The following is an 18,598-nucleotide window of genomic DNA, read 5'->3' as shown; positions in this document are numbered from 1 at the left end:
AGGAATTCAATTATTATTTTTATAAAAAATAAGTTAAAATTCTAGAAAATATGTAATTGAATCAAAATGATGAAAATAATTTTGATGAAGTTACATTAACAATATTCTTATAATATAAAATAATGATTTTATCTCTCGGTCATCTTTAATTGTTAAAAAAGGTTTGAATTCGAAATTTTTGAATGCCTTAATTCCTGTGGAAAATCCTGTTCCAAAAATAAGATAAAAAATAGAAATTGTGCAATTATCTTCTTTTTCTAAAACAAAATAATAATTTTGTTAAAAAAATTGTGATTCATAAACAAAAATAATGCAAAGTAAATAAATTTTCTATTTCTTAATCACAGTTGTTGAACAATTTTTTAATTTTGCTTAGATGGAAAGAACAAAAATCTGCATAATTTCAATTTGACAAATTATAATATTTAACAAAATTTTAGTCTTTTAATGAAAAGAAGTGAAAAACATTCTGATGATTTCTATTTGTCGTTACAATTTTGAATTAATTATAAAATAAAAATAATTAAAACATAATAATATTAACATTAATTTAATTGCAAAAGTTTTTTCCCTGTTTCTTTGATAACTTATTACAAACAATTATTTCAAAGTATATTATGTAAACTTTTAATTTATCTACTTGAAAAATTTGTTATACTCTTATTTTTCTTCACTTTTTTAATTTTTTTTTTTAGTTACAAATTTAGTTTCTCTTTTTCAGTCTTTTTGATAATTTTCCTTTTCGTTACTCTTTATTTAAATTTCTTCATTTTATTATTTTTGTTTTAAATATAAATGTATAATTTTTATTTGGGAGAATTTTTTTTATTTTTTGTTTACTTTGTTACGAAAATATTTATATTTTTTATCTCCTTTTGAATTTTTTCTTTTCTTTCTTTTTAACGTGATTTCTTCATTTTTTCATGTATTTTTCAATAGAAATGTTTAAATTTGTCTACTTGACAATTTTTCCGTTATAATTAATTTGTTTTATAAGTTTCCGTCATTTTTTTTTTTTGTTTATTTTTATAAAAAAAATTATTTAATTGTTACATTCATTACTATTTTTTACTTATTTTTATATTTTTAATATTTTCCACTTTTTTTAATTTTCTATTTAGGGCCAGATTCACTAATACCGATTAAATGTTAATTAATGATTAAATCCTCAATCAACCAATTATAAGCCGTTAAACTGGCTTTAATCATTAATTAACTATTAATTGAGGTTGATGGAATTTGCCTTTAGTATTAAAAACGAAAATGTGTAATTTATCTTCTTTACTATTTTTTCTTTTTCTGTTTTCTTCATTTTTTTGTACATTTTTTTTAAATGTAAATATTTAATTTTCTTCAGTAAATTTTGTTTATTTATATTTATCTTCTTTCAATTTGATAAACTTTTGTTTATCATTTTCACTCTTCTTCGCCTTTTTTTGGCTTATTTTGTTAGGAAAAACAATATGTTTAAATAAAAAGTTATTTTTATTCAGTTCTAATTTTTTATTCAGTTTTCTGTATTTTTTGCTGTTTTTATTTTTTAGCAAAAAAATTTAATTTACTTTTGTGTAAAAACTTCTTTAATTTTGCATATTTTCATATCAGTAGAATAAAAAATGTTCATGAATTTCAAACATAAACATATACAGTTGTGTCAATATAATTTTCGAGAACTAATGTATAATTAAAAAATTAATTATCCTTTGTAAATTTCTCCAATTTGTAATTGTTTTATCTTACAATTTAAACATATTTATAAAATCTTCCATTTTTTTCATTTTAATGTTTATTTATTTTTTTATTTTAAAGTACAATTCATATTCACTTCATATAAAATATTTATAAGTAAAGAAAATTTTATATAATGAAAATTTAATTTTATATAAATTTTATTTAATAGGGGAAGATAATCATGATTGGACCACCTTTTGAACTTTGAATAAAACTTTTTTTAAAAGAGAAATTTAGGCAAATGAGTTCTATTTTTGGAAAGATTTACAAAAGAGGAACACTTTTTGATTCAGTTAATTTATAAATTAATAAATTATTTTAAATTACACAATTATTTATTTGTTAATTTTAAAAAATTATTTATTATTTAATATTAAATTTAAATTAATATTCAATTATTAATTTATATATTAATATTTATTATTTATTTAATTTATATTTTCTTTGAATTTTCAACATCTGTTAAATATATTACCACTCTAGTGCAATATATATTGTTTTTACCACTAAATTTAATTATCATATGTCACATTTATCATCTCATATACAATATGTTACTTAAATTTTCGAGATGAAGTCAGAACTCCATTAAAAGTAGGAAAAAAGAAACAGAAAAAGTACATTGTAAAATTTATAGCAATATGTAAATTTGATTTTATCCTTTCAGTTAGAGAAGAAAATTATTCTTTATGTTTCGTATATTACTGTAGGGCAAACAACTGCGACCGGAAACCATAGGATATATGTAACGGATTTAACAATTTCATAACCGTTGGACGCTATCCAATAGAATCTAATAAACCTGAGTGCACCAAAGAGGAATGTAACTGTTCCCTTAAGTTTCAAGTCAGTCACGTATTCTAGATTCATGAGCAAGTGGAGTTTAGTGTCGAACCATCCCCCTGTCACCCCCCTTAATTTTCTCTTAATTCTCAAACGTCCCGTAAAGCTTTTGCGGCACACGACAATGAATGTTGTCATATTGTCACTTTTCTTGTTTTGTCGCATTTTCTCAAATACATTTGAGGAAAGAAAAAAGAAGTTTGATTTTTCTAAAAAATGCTATTTTTTGGGTAAACAATTTTTTTTCTCAATGCTTAGTATTTTTTTTGTGTATTGTTCTAATTGTTCAAAAATGGGGAATAGATTTTTTTTTCAGACGAGACAGTAAAGTTTTATTATTATTATTTTCGTTGATATTTTCCGAGTGTGTTTCTTTATATTCTTAATGAGACGCACGTTTGTGTTAATGAGAAACACTAGGGAGACAATTCTCTTTTAGTTGTACGTTCATCTTACAATTAGCGTTTAGTGCTCTCTTGTTAATTAGGTGGAACTTTTAGAGACACAATGAGTGAAACACTTCATTTTACAAACACAGAAGGATCAACAATTGAGTGAAGAAAAAGAAACAAAAATTTACAGAATTTTTTTAGAAATTCTTTTATTATTATACTTTCTTTCTGAAAATTTTTTTCTTTTTTGCCTTTTTGTGTTATTACGGATTAAAAAATTATTTAGGGCATTTTTAAAGTTGAAATTAAATTTATTGTGCCATAAATCATATAAATATTATATCCTCACTGATTATAAATTACATCATATATATACAGTATGATATGCCGTACGTGACCATATGTCTCAAGTTTATATGCTTAATGTGCGTGCACGATATGGAGATAGACAATTGTGTTTGCTATAGATTTCAGTGTATTTAATTGCATAAACTGACAATGAGATTCTGTTAAGCTAGATCGGACATCCGTTGAAGCTGGCCTTACCGCGAAACGGGTGGTTGTGCGCCATCTGGTCTGCGTTTACTCCATAAATTTTGCTGTACATGCATTAGAATATACGTTACTGTGAAACATGCATATACCGCGTCTCCAACATTCGCATTGTCGTCCCTCATTAATAGAGTAGGGACAATTTCCAGGAACAGCGTTGCGATATTAATCCCCCTCCCCAACAACCCAACACCCTTAGAACCTCCAAAGTCTGAGAAGTTATCAAGTCAACTACTCTCGCGCGCAACATCTGGCAAGGTAACCATCCGAAAACATTATTTAATTGTTTTATGTAAATACACAGCTTGAAAAAGTTGTATAGAATTTCACTAGAATCATTCTATAGAATAATTCTATATGAATTCTAGTGAATATTCTACAGAATTTCACTAGAATGATTCTATACAATTTCTATACGAATTCTACTAAATTTTAGTGACTTTTAATTAGAAAAAATTTAAATAATATTTTTCAACTTTATATTATAGTTTAATAAAAGATGTTAAAAATGTTGATCAGTCGCAATTCGTAATTAGTGAAAAGATGTTAAAAACTTTTTAATTCTTCTGATCAAATATTATATTCTTCAACTTAGCTTAGCTTATATTATAGTGTAATTAAATTTTACATTTGATTTCTATGACAAATTTTAGGCAAAAATTGTTTATATCATTCAAATATATACTTAATCACTTAACTTATTAACATGGCTCGAACCAGTGAAAGTATTCAAAAATACGGACTTTATGAACCAAAAATGAAAAAATTCAATTATATCTTCAAAATTTAAAAAAAATTCTCGACAAAATCACAATTATCTTTAAAAAAAAAAAAATTCTTCTTCAAAATCAAAATTCAATTATTTACAAAAATTTTAATAAAATTCTTGTCAAAATTACAATTATTTTCAAAAAATTTCGTGATTTCAATTATTTACAATATCTACTATTTCAATAAAATTACCGAAAAGAATTAAATTATTTAAAAACAATTTTAATAACATTGTACGCAAACATTTAATTATTTTCATAAATAATATCAATTTCCCAGGAATTCAAATATTTACAAATTTTCTATAAATTTCATCTCAGTCATTCAATTATTTTCAAAAATAATAAAACTCATCGCAGAATTTCAATTATTTTTAATACAATTTTAATCGAATTCTTAAAAAAAATGTTACTATTCTCAAAAATTTTATTAAAATTCGTCAAAAGAAATTAAAAATTTCTTCAAATTATTTAAAAATTTGTTAATAAAATTCTCTATAAGTATCAAATTTAAAAAAACGTTCAATTATTCAATAAATAATTTACTTTTCTATTAAAATAATTGAATTTTCGTAGAATATTCTAATAAAAATTGATTTGAAAATGAATTTTAGTTTAAATTTTAGATCAAAATAGAATATGAAAATAATTTTTAAGAAGTTACAGTAAAAATACTCTTATAATATAAAATAATGATTTTATATTTTAAGAATATTGTACTTCTTCAAAAATATTTTCATCATTTCAATTCAAATATTATTTTTAACAATTTTTCGCAAAAATTTTTCTTTAAATCAATTAATTTTCGAAAAAATACTTCGACAATTTTCAAAATCCATTTATTTACAATATTCAATTTTACAAAGTTTAATTATTCGTAAATTTTTTAATTAAATATATATTAGAAAATAAAAACTGTAAATAATATAAAAAAAATTCAATTAGATTTTTTCAAAAAAATTAATTTCAAAATTCAATTACATATTTCTAAAAATGCACGCTATATTGCTTTTAATATTCAATTATTATCTAAAATTTTAATTATGTTATGTATATAAAAATAATTGAATTATATTGCGAAGAAATTTATAGAAAATTTGTAAATAATTGAATTTTTGTGAAATTTTTATTATTTTATGAATATAATTAAATGTTTGCGTAGAATTTTATTAAAATTTTTTTAAATACTTGTATTCTTTTGGAAAATTATATTAAAATAATAGATATTTTAAAATCATTGAATTGAGGAAAATTTTTGAAAATAATTGAATTTCGGCGAAGAATTTTATTATTTATAAAGAAAATTGAAATTTTGCAGAGAATTTTTAAAAATTTTTGAACATAGGTAATTGATTTTTTTCGAAGAAATTTATTACTTTTCAAAATAATTGATTTCTGCAATCATTTGTAATTTCTCTAAAATTTTCCATATTATATTGTACAATTTACGAACTTTTCGTCCTGTTTTAGTAAAATTACTGACTTTACGAACCTTTTTTCAAAAAAACTGACTTTTACGGATTTGATGCGAATTTACAAACCTTTACAGGATTTACGGACTTAGTTCGAGTCCTGTAGTAACCATACAATAATATAATGTTAAAAAAATTATTTCACAAAATTTATATTTATTTTTTTATTTTAAAATTAATTTTTATTTTTTTCTAATTAAATATCACTAAAATTTAATAGAATCCATGTAGAAATTTTATAGAATCGTTCTAGTGAAATTTTATAGAATATTCACTAGAATTCTTATAGAATGATTATATAGAATAATTCTAGTGTAATTCTATAAAACTTTTTCAGCTGGGAATAGAAAACGAAAAAGAATATTTTTAAAAATAAAAAATTATTTTCATTTCCTACAAATATACTAACCGAGATTTCTCATATGATGAAGTAATTATTTTTTTCTTGAAACATTAAAGTCTTCAAGTTTTACAATTATTTATGATTGAAATTAAATTTTTTAGTTAAAAATTGATAAAACAGTATATTTAGAATTTCATTGATAACATCTCGAGTTATAATAAACTGATAATTATGTATTATATATTCGTGCACATTATTTCCCATTACGTCGATGCTTTATCGTAAAATCGAAATCTTATACGATTAAATGAGATTTTGATTTCTCCGAGGAATGCAACTTTGGCGTTTCTGTAGATAACACATCTATTTTCTTGGTGGAAAATGCCGTTTCGTATTATATACATATATATATAGTTTCGACGATTCTACAAACCATCCTTTCTCATTCTTGACGCAGATGGCGATGAGAATCTACCGTAAAATAGACGATTAGTCGTTTAATAAACGAGGATTATTATCTAAAAAAAATTAATTTAATAACTTTTTAGTGAAAATTGTAATTAATTTCGAAAATTTCCTACAAATTCTCTGAAAGAATGATAAATTTTCGAAAAACGAAAATTATAATACAATAGAAGAATAGTACCCTAAAAAAAAATTTTCAAAACAAAATAAAATTTTAATAAACAATAAATCCTGATTCGGAGTGATCGATTATCTCATCGTTTTTATTAATAAACAATAAAGTTTTAATAACGGAATTTAATTTTAATAACATAACAAAATTGAAATCAAATACAATAAAATCGTAATAAAAAAAAATATAGAAATAAATTTATTTCTATCACAAAAATCGACTTGTCTAAATGTTAGAATTTTGTTTATTTATAATTTCTTCCCTCGTTGATACATTTGTGTATAAAGTTGATTTTCTCGCATTCTCACGACGTTGTTCGTCCTTTGTGAAAATTGTGATAATAAAGCCAATCACTAGAGCAGAACAAAGACCAATGTGTGCGACAATTTCTCCATAAACGGTCCACAGTTCACCAAGAATTGTCACCAAAAGAATGCCATATATATCGGACGATACAATTAGAATTCCAACGGTCATGAATTCTGATTCCGGATATGTATATTCCACACATAATTCATATCCTAATGCATAGTAACCTGACAAACTGAATCTAAAGAAGAAAGAAATATTTTTATTAGAATTCTTTTGATAAATAATAATACTACTGTATAAATTTAAATTAATTAAATTTATTTTTAATTTAGGTCTCAAAATAACTGAAATTTTTGATAATTGATTCAATTAGTGAAATTTAACTATTGTTGTAATTATTTACTAGTTATTAGTAATTTTCTACTAATAATTATTTTTTTTTTACTAATTACTGCAACAAAAGTTAGTCACGATTTTGCTAATAATTAGGGGAACATAGTCAGGGTTGGACCCCGTTCCGGCTATTTTTAAATATGCACACTACCTATATTTTTATTATATTTTTTTTTTATTTTATTAATTATATTAATATTAAACGATATGTTTGAATGAAACATAATTATCTTTGTTATACAGTCAACCAAATTTTTTTTAATTAAACATAATAATTTTTATTCAACATAAAAATAATAAGTTTGATTCAATAAAAATTACATGTAATTCAATTATAAAACATATTTAATTCAAACATATTTTTCCTGTGTAACGTGAGTGAAAATTATGTGCCATTTTCTATGAAAGTATTTATGTTTATTTCAAAATTTATTTTCTCTACCATAGATCGATAGAGTACCTACTCGATCGATAAAAATTTATTTGTATTTAAATATTTTGATATATTTAAATATCAACAAAATAATTATTTTCAAGCTTTATTAAAAAGATCTACATAAGAAATTTTCAAACAAATTAATTTTTTTTTAAAAAGTTACCACTTTGTGGAGAATCACCCATATATATAATAATAATTTAATTTAAATAATAATTAGAAAACAAAAATCATATAATAATAATTAAAATATACTGGAAATTTAATCAGCAACAGTTTGAAAATATTAATAATTTAATTATTATTAATTAATAATTTAATAAATAATAATTGTGATTAATATACCTGATTATAATAATAATTAAATAAAATCGGAATATATTAATAAATTTTTGGATCTCTTGACAAGTATTTATACACTCATAAACAGTTCACTTAAGTAAAAAGGAATCCTTTTACTATAAGCGGATTTTCCTTTTAATATTAGTCTAAAAGGATTTCCTTTTCTATTAAAAGGAAATTTTCTATTCAAACTTTTTTTTCAATAAACTTTTAATGTTTTTAAATTAAAAATTGTTGTCTACTGACCCCAAAAATATTCCTGATGCAAAAACTAACCACTTGACTTCGACATTCAGTGCTATTGCGAATAGAATTTGTGCCAATAAACTCAAGAAGTAGGCAACAATGGCAACCGATCTGAAAAAGTTATTGTAAAAAATATTTATAAAATTGAAGTTTTCTAAAAAAAATTACATTTATTTATCAATAAAAGAGATATTTTACTTGTATCTATGGGTTTTATCTACCAAAAGCCCAAAACACACAGCTCCCAGCATTCCAGTGAGGATAATAAGTAAACCAATTTGTCCTGCTTCCTCCTCTCCATTCTATACAATTAAACAAGATTTATTTATTTATTTACTCTATTAATTAATATTAAGTAATTTATTACTTTAATAATTAAAAAAAATGAAACAAATAACTAATTTTTAAATTTTTAATTATAATTGAATTTAAAGTCAAAATTCAAATTTAGGTAAAAATTAAAATCAGAACTAGATCTAAAAACAAAAATTTATGTTAAATTGAAATTGAATTTAAATTAAATTTAAATTAATTTAGTTTAATTTAATTTATAGTTATTGTATTATATATTATAATATTAAAAACATTAAAAATATTTCGAAAAGAAATATGAAAAATAATAATTAAATTTTTTAAAAAAATATTTTTTTTCTATATACGTACAGGAAAGTGCGTGATGTAGAATTGATTGAGCAATGTTGCAGTGGCGTTATAAACACCAACATTCAAACCATGTGAATTGAATAAAAGTAGAAAATACTTGTTCGTGAAAAGTCTTTTCAATGGTGCAATGAAACTATCCTGGTTTTCGATTCGATTGACCTTTAAAAGTGCTTGTGCAGCACTTGGAGGTAGCTCTGGCTCTTCTTTGAAAACTAAAAAGTTGATTTTCTTTATTCCTTTTTTTTATTTTTTATAACTTTCGTATAAAATTCATTGTCATATGGAAAGATTATCTCATTTTATTTTTAAGAAAAACTAATTTGGAAACTAAGAAAAATTAGATTTTAAAAAAATTATTATAAATTATTATAAAAAAATAATTTTAATACATTTTTTATAATAATTTTATTTTTAAAATGCTTTCTTTAAAAAATAATTTAGAGTATTTCAAAAAAATAAATAAATAAATTGTTTTAAGTAATTTTTTAAAGAAACTCACAAACAATTACGAAGACAGCCGTCACTGTTGTTATGCCTGAATAAATATAATTAAGAAGTTGCATTTCTTCTCCTATTTTGTCCAAATTTTCATGATTTTTAATGACAATTGGAGGAATATAGAAACCTAAGGCAATGCCTAATAAGCTGCCAAAAATGCCAAGAGAGGTTGCCGTCGATACTTGGTCGGAAGGAAACCAATTTGCCGCAACACGAGTTGGTGCAGAAGCATAAAATACCTGAAATTTTTATTAATATTATTATAACAATTGACAAAATAATTTATCTCTTTACTATTTTTTTTAAAAAAACAATTTAATAACTAATTAATAATTCAATAATAATATTAACAGAATAATAATTAATTGTAACCAATATACTAACTAAATAGTAATTAAACAGAATAAATTTCTGTACTAATTAATTAAATAGAATAAATTTCTGCGCACTAATTAATTGAAAAGAATTAATTACTATACACAAAATTGAGTACTACACTAATTATAATTATTAATTAAATATAAAGTTTTATTGCTGCCCATAAAAAATTTAAATATTACATATTGCATTTAATTAATTTTATAAATGAAAATAATTTTTACCATCATTGTTGCGCTAATAAATTGGCCAATAAATGCAATATGAAATCTATCAGGTGCCACTGAGAATGCTTTGATCCATGATCCAATAGTAACGCAACCGATGCTCAATATCATGGACCATTTTAATCCTATTTTTTCAAAAAAATTCGTTGCTGGTATTACTAGAGGTATATAAATAAGCAAATAAATCATCATTGTCCATTCAACCGCCGTTGTTGATACGCCATAGTACCTTTAATGAATAATTCCTCTGATTATCAAAATGGGTTTATTGTCAAATTTTCAACCCAATGACCGACATAATATTTTTAAATTTTTAATATATTTTTTTTAAATTCGAACTTTAAAATTTAAATTATAAAAATTATAGAAATAGAAATTTAAATTATATAAATTATAAATAAGTTGGCTAATAAATTAGTAGAAATTACTATTTATTAGTAAAATTTAATAATTTACTAATTCAAAAGCAAAAGGTCAGTCACTAATTTAAATTAGTAAATAATATTAAACTCAATTTAAAAGATAGTAGTAATTATGTTTTTTAATTTTTTTAATTCTGCAAAAATTAATTACAATAAATAATAACAGTAAAAATATTTTTTTATTTTTTATTTTATTTACAAAAACAAATAGGACAATATTAAGAATAATATAATAATACCTAATAATATTTATATTAATATTTTGAATTTATTTCATATGTTACGTAATTGTTAGTCAAAAAAATTATATTAATAACAATAATTACCTATATTATTGAATATTATGATATTAATTCTATTTAATAATATGAATAATTTTAATATAATAATAATGATATATCATTACTATCAATAATAATAGAATTCACGTTTAAATTTCTCTTTGCCAGCATAAAAAACTATTTATTTTCCAAAACAATGTTAAATCTTATTTCATAATGCTTATAAAAATTTTCTTTATTCTTTTGATTAACAGTATAGTGTTTATAATATTTAAATAATAAATATTAAAGAGTACAACTTTGTAAACCCGTTTATAATTTAAATAAATAATATTTTGAATTTAGTTCGAATGAAGGTAATTTATTATTATCATTAGTCGATAATAAACAATGACGTTTAATAATTATTATTAGTATATTAATTGTATTTAATAACACATTAATGTTGTTATTAATGTTTTTTTGATTATTAATTTTTTTAATAATAACAATAATAATAATAATTTAGTAATAACAATAATTTATATATTATATAAAATATAAGAAATTTAATACAAAAAAGTTCTCTTTAGAAATTATTATAATAAATAAATAATTGAAAAAGAAAAAATGAAAAGTATAAATATTAAGAAAGAAATAAAATTTTAAACTTTACCTTGTTACGATGTTCGTTATAATAGAATACTGTGCATATGAGATATAATTTATCCCACAACTTAGACAGAAGATGAATAATATAAACCATCGTTTTTTATAAACTTTAACGTTCATTAAATTTTTGTCTACTTCACTTTTAATATTATTTCGTTCCACTATTTTTACATCATTATACGAAGTTAAAACGTGACTGTCATTATTTTCGTTGTCAGTCATTTTTAATAAAAAATCTTAAAGGAACATTAAATCTCAATAACGTTTTTCTTAATCGATACACTATTTATTGAAACCTTATAATTCATACGTTATTTTTTTTTACTTTGATTAACACACTTTCATTTTTTTTTTTTTTTTATTCTAAAAAATCCACTAAATTGTTTTATTCTTTTACTTTTTCAAATTTCTTATATAATTTCTACTGACTAGAATACTAGAATACTAGAATGACAATAGTAAAATTGAAATGAAAATTCAGTATTTTACAAGTATGAATTGACAAAAGATAAAATAAATAAAAATTCTTTTAAAGATAATGTGTTAAAAGTATATATGTATGATTGCATTTACTATTTACTGACTACGATATTAGATAGAAAATTAAAATTGTATATTAAGACTTCCTTGCTTCATTTGTAAAGTGTACACTTTGATAAGAGTATTTTAAAAAGTTTATTGGAACGAGTTGTTTTTATCAAGGTATTCTGTTTACTATCAGTTTTAAAAATGCTTCGAATATAGTTATTTAGTTAAGATAATACAATATAGTCGTTTATGAACATATATTTTAAAAACTGGATGTAACCCTGGTTTAAAGTGAAACAACATTGAAAGAAAAAAAGAAATGGTAAGGTGTAAAATGTTATATATAACACATAGGAAAAGAAAATTGTTTTCAATTAATTTTAAACTTCAGATTATTTGTTCATTTTGAATTGACGTACTATATTGATAGTCGTAAAAATTTTCCCAATGACAGAAATGTTAGTCTTTCATATCGAAAAATGTTGATTCCATCGAATTTTATGTAATTATACACATTATAGTTTTACGAGGTATAATTAACGTACAATGAATTTTTAAATATTTTCTTGTACATTTAGCAGATTATTTTTATCAGACTTTTTAGTTAAAAGATATTTTATCATACGAGGTTTTAATTATCAGAATTTTTATTAAAACGCATTTGTATTTTGTAGTTTTTTTTATACTTGGCTTCTATTCAGAAGAATATTTCTTTAACGACGTTTTTGCAGAATTTTTATATTAAACTCCTTTTTTATTTAGCAGAATCTTTAGTTAAGAAAATATTGAGTAAAATTTAATTTAGCAAATTATTAGTTTGCCTACAAATTTTTTTAGCAGAATTTTTATTTAGATGAACATTTTGGTGTCCGATTTTTTATTTAGTAGGTTTTTATTTAAAAGAATTCTTTTTAACTAAATTTTTATTAAATAGATTTTTTTTCAATTAGGTTTTTATTCATAAAAATTATTAGATTAAACAGAATTTCTTTAGCATAATTTTTAATTAATTACAGTTTTATATAGCAGATTTCTTATTTAGCTGAATATTTATTTAGTAAGTATTGAAAAAGAAGAATTTTTTTCAACTAGGTTTTCATTTAGCCAAATTTTGTTATTAAGTAGCATTTTTTATGAATTTTCATTTAGCAGAATTTTTATTTAGCTGAATTTTATTGTATCAGATTTTTTATTTAGCAGTATTTCTATTTAGCAGGTTAGCATATAAAAAATTTCAAAATAAACAGATTTTCTTTAACAAAATTTTTATTTAGCTGAATTGTTACGTAGCTAATTATTTATTTAACAGGATTTTTATTTAACAAGTTTTTACTTAAAATAATTTTTTTCAATAAGCTATTTATTTAAAGCTATTTATTTAGCAAAACTTTTATATTAAACAATCATTTTATTTAGCAGAGTTTTTATGTAGATGAATTATTTTGTATCAGATTATTTATTTAGCAGATTTTCATATATAGAAGAATTTTTTTCAACAAGATTTTCATGTATCAAAATTATTAGATTAAACTGAATTTCTTTAGCTGAATTTTTATGTAGAAGAATTTTTTTCGACTAGGATTTCATTTAGCAAAATTTTTACATGAAAAAGCGATTTTATTAAGCAGAATTTTTAGTTTTGTTTTAATATAAATTTCCATGCAATGAATTCTTTATCATTAATATTTCACTTCAAGAAGGACCTTATCATAATTAGCGTTAATTATAAAATTGCGAGTTGTTTTGTCAGTGAACTAGAGAGTAATTTATCGCAAAATGGTAAACTAGAACGTGTCCCATGACCCGCATTGTTCTAAGAGGAAATTATGCTGCCTGGTAGGCCGACAATATTCCGATCCTGGCATTCGGCGGATATTATCTCATCTCTATCCTTCAAACCATAGTCAGGACCCATCTCAAAACCTTATGTTCAAACTATATCACTATAATAACACTCATTTTCCTCTGATTAATAAAAAAAATAATTAAAATCAATATTATTCGAAATTGTAATTATTTTTTCTATTAGGAAAACAAATATACCATTCTAGGGCCAAAACCTGACAAATATTTAGCCAAATATGTATTTTTTAAATATTTAACCAAACATTTAACCAAATATTTAGTCAAATATTTAGCCAAATATTTTTTTGTTAAATATTTAGCCAAGTATTTATTTGTTAATTATTTAGCCAATTATTTATTTGTTAAATATTTATTTGTTAAATATTTAGCCAAATATTTATTTGTTAAATATTTAGCCTAATTTTCAAAATTCCGAAAACGAAAATTCGTCACTCAACTTTTTCAATTGAAAATAGGAGAATCATTTTTCCGACAAAATTATTTAAATAATTATTTACCTTGACATACAATTTTGTTTTGAATTTCCAAATATTGTTTAACTTTTGGAATAGTTTGAAGAATATTGTGTGTAAATTTCGTGGAAAAATATTAATATTTAACGAAGTAGTCACGAGTTGAAGTCAAAAATTCATGAAAATTTCTTAACTTCAAAAATCACGTTTTTTTCAATTTACGTGAAAACGAGAAATTATATAAAAAATTTTTATTAGAAAAAAAAGTTTCGCCTTGAAATTCTGTACAAGAAACAATAATTTAAAATTTATTTTGAACAACTTCAAAATTTTATCTCCAGGGGCCAACTTATTTGCCGTGTGTTCGCGCGTGTGCCCTCTTAAGATCCGGAGCCTCAATTGAGGTTTAATAAAAGTTTCTTTATTCCCAGCCTTGGACGAATATTAACTCAATATTTAGCCAATTGTCATCAAATGCGATATTCCCACTGTAAAATTATCTAAAGAAAAAAAGAAGAAATAAAAATATTATTGTTACATTCATTTCAAAACGAATGCATGTTTTTTCTAATACAGAATAATAATTCTCTCCTTTTCTCTCTCTCTCTCTCTCTCTCTCTCTCTCTCTCTCTCTCAAAATCGTTTCTTTTTTCTTTTTTCCTTATCTCCTTCTACTTTATAGGAAAAATATTCCATTTACCTACAATTTTCCAATGTAAATTCAACGATACAATTTTTCCCGGCTCTAAAAATATTGTTCGTACATTTAGGTATATCGTGTACCAGTTAAGTGTATGCAATATACAACTCTTTCGGGGTATTTATATTTAAAAATTTCTTTTTAATACTAGCGATATTGGGATTAGTGAAGTTTTTTTTCTCTTCTTCTTTTCCATTTTCTATTTTCTCCTTTGATAATTATTACCGAGATTAATAAATAATCCCTATATAAAATGACAGAAAATAGAAACTTATAGATTGTATATCCAATGAGTAAAGTTTCTTTTATTTTTTAATCTCTGCTATTTGTTTCATGTATTCAGATAAATTCTACTATATGTGTATTTTCAATTGAATATTGTAATTCTTTTAATATTGTAATCCTTTAATATTTCTTCCTTAAATATTTTATATCCAATCACCTATTAAAAAGAATGTTTTTTAATAGAAATTTTACATTAAACTGCTTTTTTATTTAGTAAAAATTTTCTTTGGCAAAATATTTCTTTAACTACGTTAATATTAATAAAAATTTAAAACTATGTTTATTTTTAAAATTTAAATTTAGTTATGTTTTTGATTGGCGGAATTTTTATTTATCAGAATATTTTCTTAACTGTTTTTATGTTTAGAAGAATTTTAATTTAACTACGTTTTTTCGTAGAAACTAGTTTATAAAATAGTTCTCTAACCACGTCTGTAATTAGGCAGTTTTTTTTATTTAGCAATATATTTCATAAACTTCCTTTTTTATTCAGCAGAATTTTCATTTAGCAAAATATTTCTTAAAATATGTTAATATTTAACAGATTTTTAATTTTACGGAATTTTATTTATTTTTATTTATTATTTTATTTAGCAGAATATATTTATAAATGAAATGTCTTTTAGCCTAATTTTTACATATCAAGTTATTTTTTTAATTACGTTTTTATATGAAAAAATATTTCTCTATCATTGCTTTCATTTAGGAATATTTTAATTTAGCCGAATTTTCATTTAAGAAGGTATTTCTTAATTTCGTTTCTTATTTACATTTCGTTTGAACAAAATATTTCTTTAATTATGTTTTTAGTTGACAGAATTTTTGATTAACTGAATATTTTTTAAACTCGTTCAAATTTATTTGTTTAGCTACTTCTTTACCAGAATCTTTATTTAACTGGTTTTCATACAAAAAATTTTGTTTCAAACACAGTTTTCATTTTGAATAATTATTTAATGTAACAGAATTTTTATCTAGCAGAAAAATTTTTTTTCAAATAGGTTTCATATTAAAAAATTACTAAATTTGACACAATTCTTTAGCAGAATTTTTATTTAGCAGGTGTTTATTTAATAGAATTTTTTTAAATAAAGTTCTCATTTTGCAAAATTATTAAATTCAACAGAATTTTTTAGCACAATTTTTATTCAGCAAAATCTTTATTTAACAGGTTTATAATTAAAAGAATTTTTTCAATTAGGTTTTCATTTAGCAAAATTTTATATTAAACAGCACGTCTTTAGTGGAATTTTTTAGCAGAAGTTTTACTTAGCTGATTTTTCATTTAGCTGATTTTTATTTAACAGGTGAATTATATTAAAACATAATTTTTTTAGAGGAATTTTTATTTAACTGAATTTGTATGTAGACAATTTTTATTTAGCAGAATTTTTATTTAACAGGTTTATAATTAAAAGAATTTTTTCAATTAGGTTTTCATTTAGCAAAATTTTATATTAAACAGCACGTCTTTAGTGGAATTTTTTAGCAGAAGTTTTACTTAGCTGATTTTTATTTGCAAGAATTTTTATAAATACAAATTTTTTTCTTCTTGATTTAGGTAAACTTTTATATTATAAAGCGTTTTTATTGAGCTGAATTTTTATACTTAATTCCGCTTTTATTTCGCAGGATTTTTATTTTATATAATATTTTTTAAATACATTCAAATTCAACAGAATTTTAATTTAAGTACATTTTTATTTAACAGAATTTTTTCTTTTGCAAAATATTTTTTGAATCTCGTTGCTATTTTCGTTTCTTACTTCACTTTTTATTCAGCAGAATATTTGTTTTAACATCGTTGCTATTTAGCAGAATTTTTATTTAATAAAGTATTTCTTACGTTTCTTAATTTCGTTTCCATTCATCAGAATATTTTTTTAGCCTCGTTGTTAGTTAGCAGAATTTTTATTTATCTGTTTAGAAAAATATTTCTTTTGCTGCTTAAGTCTTATTTAGCTAAATTTTAATTTATCAGCATCTTTACTTTGCAAAATTCTTTTAAAATAAATTTTTTTTATGTTGCAGGAAAATTAACTAAACAATTTAGCAAAGTAGATGAAATTTCCCCTGGTTTTTTTGTCTATGCTGTTCATAGAATTTATACAATTTGGTAATAACTATATCTTTAATTAGGGTAAAGATTTTAAGATAGAAAAATTTTTGCGGTAGAATTGCATCAGACATTTGAAATTATTATTATTATATATATGTATTATTGATGGATCTGAATTTATAAGCAATATTATTGTGGAATATAACGCACTAGTGGAGTAGATATTATCTGTATGCGTTACCATTCAATCCAGATGTCTATAATAAAACCATGGCAACTGACGTTATAATTAATATAATGCAGAGCGTGAGTCAACGCAGTTTGAAAATCCAATTACAATTTCACCAAGCATTCTCCACTTGATTTTAAACTCTCGCTTCATTTTAATTGAGGCATTTGAAGCGCACATTTCTAGAAGAAAACTTTCATACTAATGTTCACTTTTAATTAAGCATTTTTCCCCATGAAAATATTATTGTTTTCGTTTTATCAAAGATTTTAAGCATAATTTCTTTTTTTCTTTCTTTTTTGATGAAAAAAAATGTATTTTTCTTTATCAGTAAAAAAGAAAAATTGTCATAAAAATGGGATAATTTTTCGCAAAATTCAAAGTAAGAATTAATAATATTTAATTGGAAAAGAATAAATATTTTAAAAATGTGTAAATTTTTAAGAATGGAAAATTAATAATAGAATTTGTCATTTTTTTTTTATCAGGAGTGTTATGTAAGTTCACGTGAATAGAGATATGCGGTCAACGAGGCACTGAATAGTCAGCTATCAAACGTTTATATTCTCCTTTATTCGATAATTTAGGCGTTTTACAAATAAATTCGAATAAGGGTCAGTCAAGTAATTGCAGGGTCATTTCAAATTATAGTAGTCGTAAATTATTTTCTTCTTTCGTGAATAATAAATATTTACAGTAAATTATTGTTAATATATTTAAAATTAAAAAAACTATTTGATTTTAAATTATATTTTTTCCTCTATTTTATTTTCTAGGTATAAATTTATCCATTAATAAGAATTATTTTAAATTTATTTTTTATTACATTTTACAATACTGTTGATTTTTTTTTTTTAATGAAACGAAGCAATTTTTCATGATTTGCTTCA

At 22.1% G+C, this 18,598-nt stretch overlaps 1 protein-coding gene across 4 annotated transcripts; it reads right to left on the bottom strand.

Annotated features, from left to right (window-relative positions):
• Positions 1 to 6,839: 6,839 nt before the first annotated feature.
• On the bottom strand, positions 6,840 to 17,987 carry LOC122512937 (feline leukemia virus subgroup C receptor-related protein 2-like). 4 transcript variants are annotated; one of them, XM_043629083.1, is made up of 8 exons: positions 17,267 to 17,306; positions 11,594 to 11,825; positions 10,233 to 10,464; positions 9,632 to 9,869; positions 9,133 to 9,344; positions 8,668 to 8,771; positions 8,470 to 8,580; positions 6,840 to 7,290 (listed from the first exon to the last, which is right to left on the bottom strand). In XM_043629083.1, the coding sequence occupies exons 1-8, from the start codon at positions 17,289 to 17,291 to the stop codon at positions 6,966 to 6,968; spliced, it is 1,479 nt and encodes a 492-aa protein (XP_043485018.1). In that variant the 5' UTR covers positions 17,292 to 17,306; the 3' UTR covers positions 6,840 to 6,965. The 4 variants fall into 4 exon arrangements, with proteins under 4 accessions (XP_043485018.1, XP_043485021.1, XP_043485019.1 ...); XM_043629086.1 differs by lacking the exon at positions 17,267 to 17,306 and adding an exon at positions 14,481 to 14,517; XM_043629084.1 differs by lacking the exon at positions 17,267 to 17,306 and adding an exon at positions 17,721 to 17,987 and having other exon boundaries at positions 6,841 to 7,290.
• Positions 17,988 to 18,598: the final 611 nt, after the last annotated feature.

The sequence above is a fragment of the Leptopilina heterotoma genome, unplaced genomic scaffold (genome assembly GCF_015476425.1).
Source record: "Leptopilina heterotoma isolate Lh14 unplaced genomic scaffold, ASM1547642v1 Lhet_13, whole genome shotgun sequence".
NCBI lineage: Eukaryota > Metazoa > Arthropoda > Insecta > Hymenoptera > Figitidae > Leptopilina > Leptopilina heterotoma.
The sequence above is the reverse complement of the archived record's forward strand: the minus strand, read 5'-3'. Positions and strand labels throughout refer to the sequence as shown.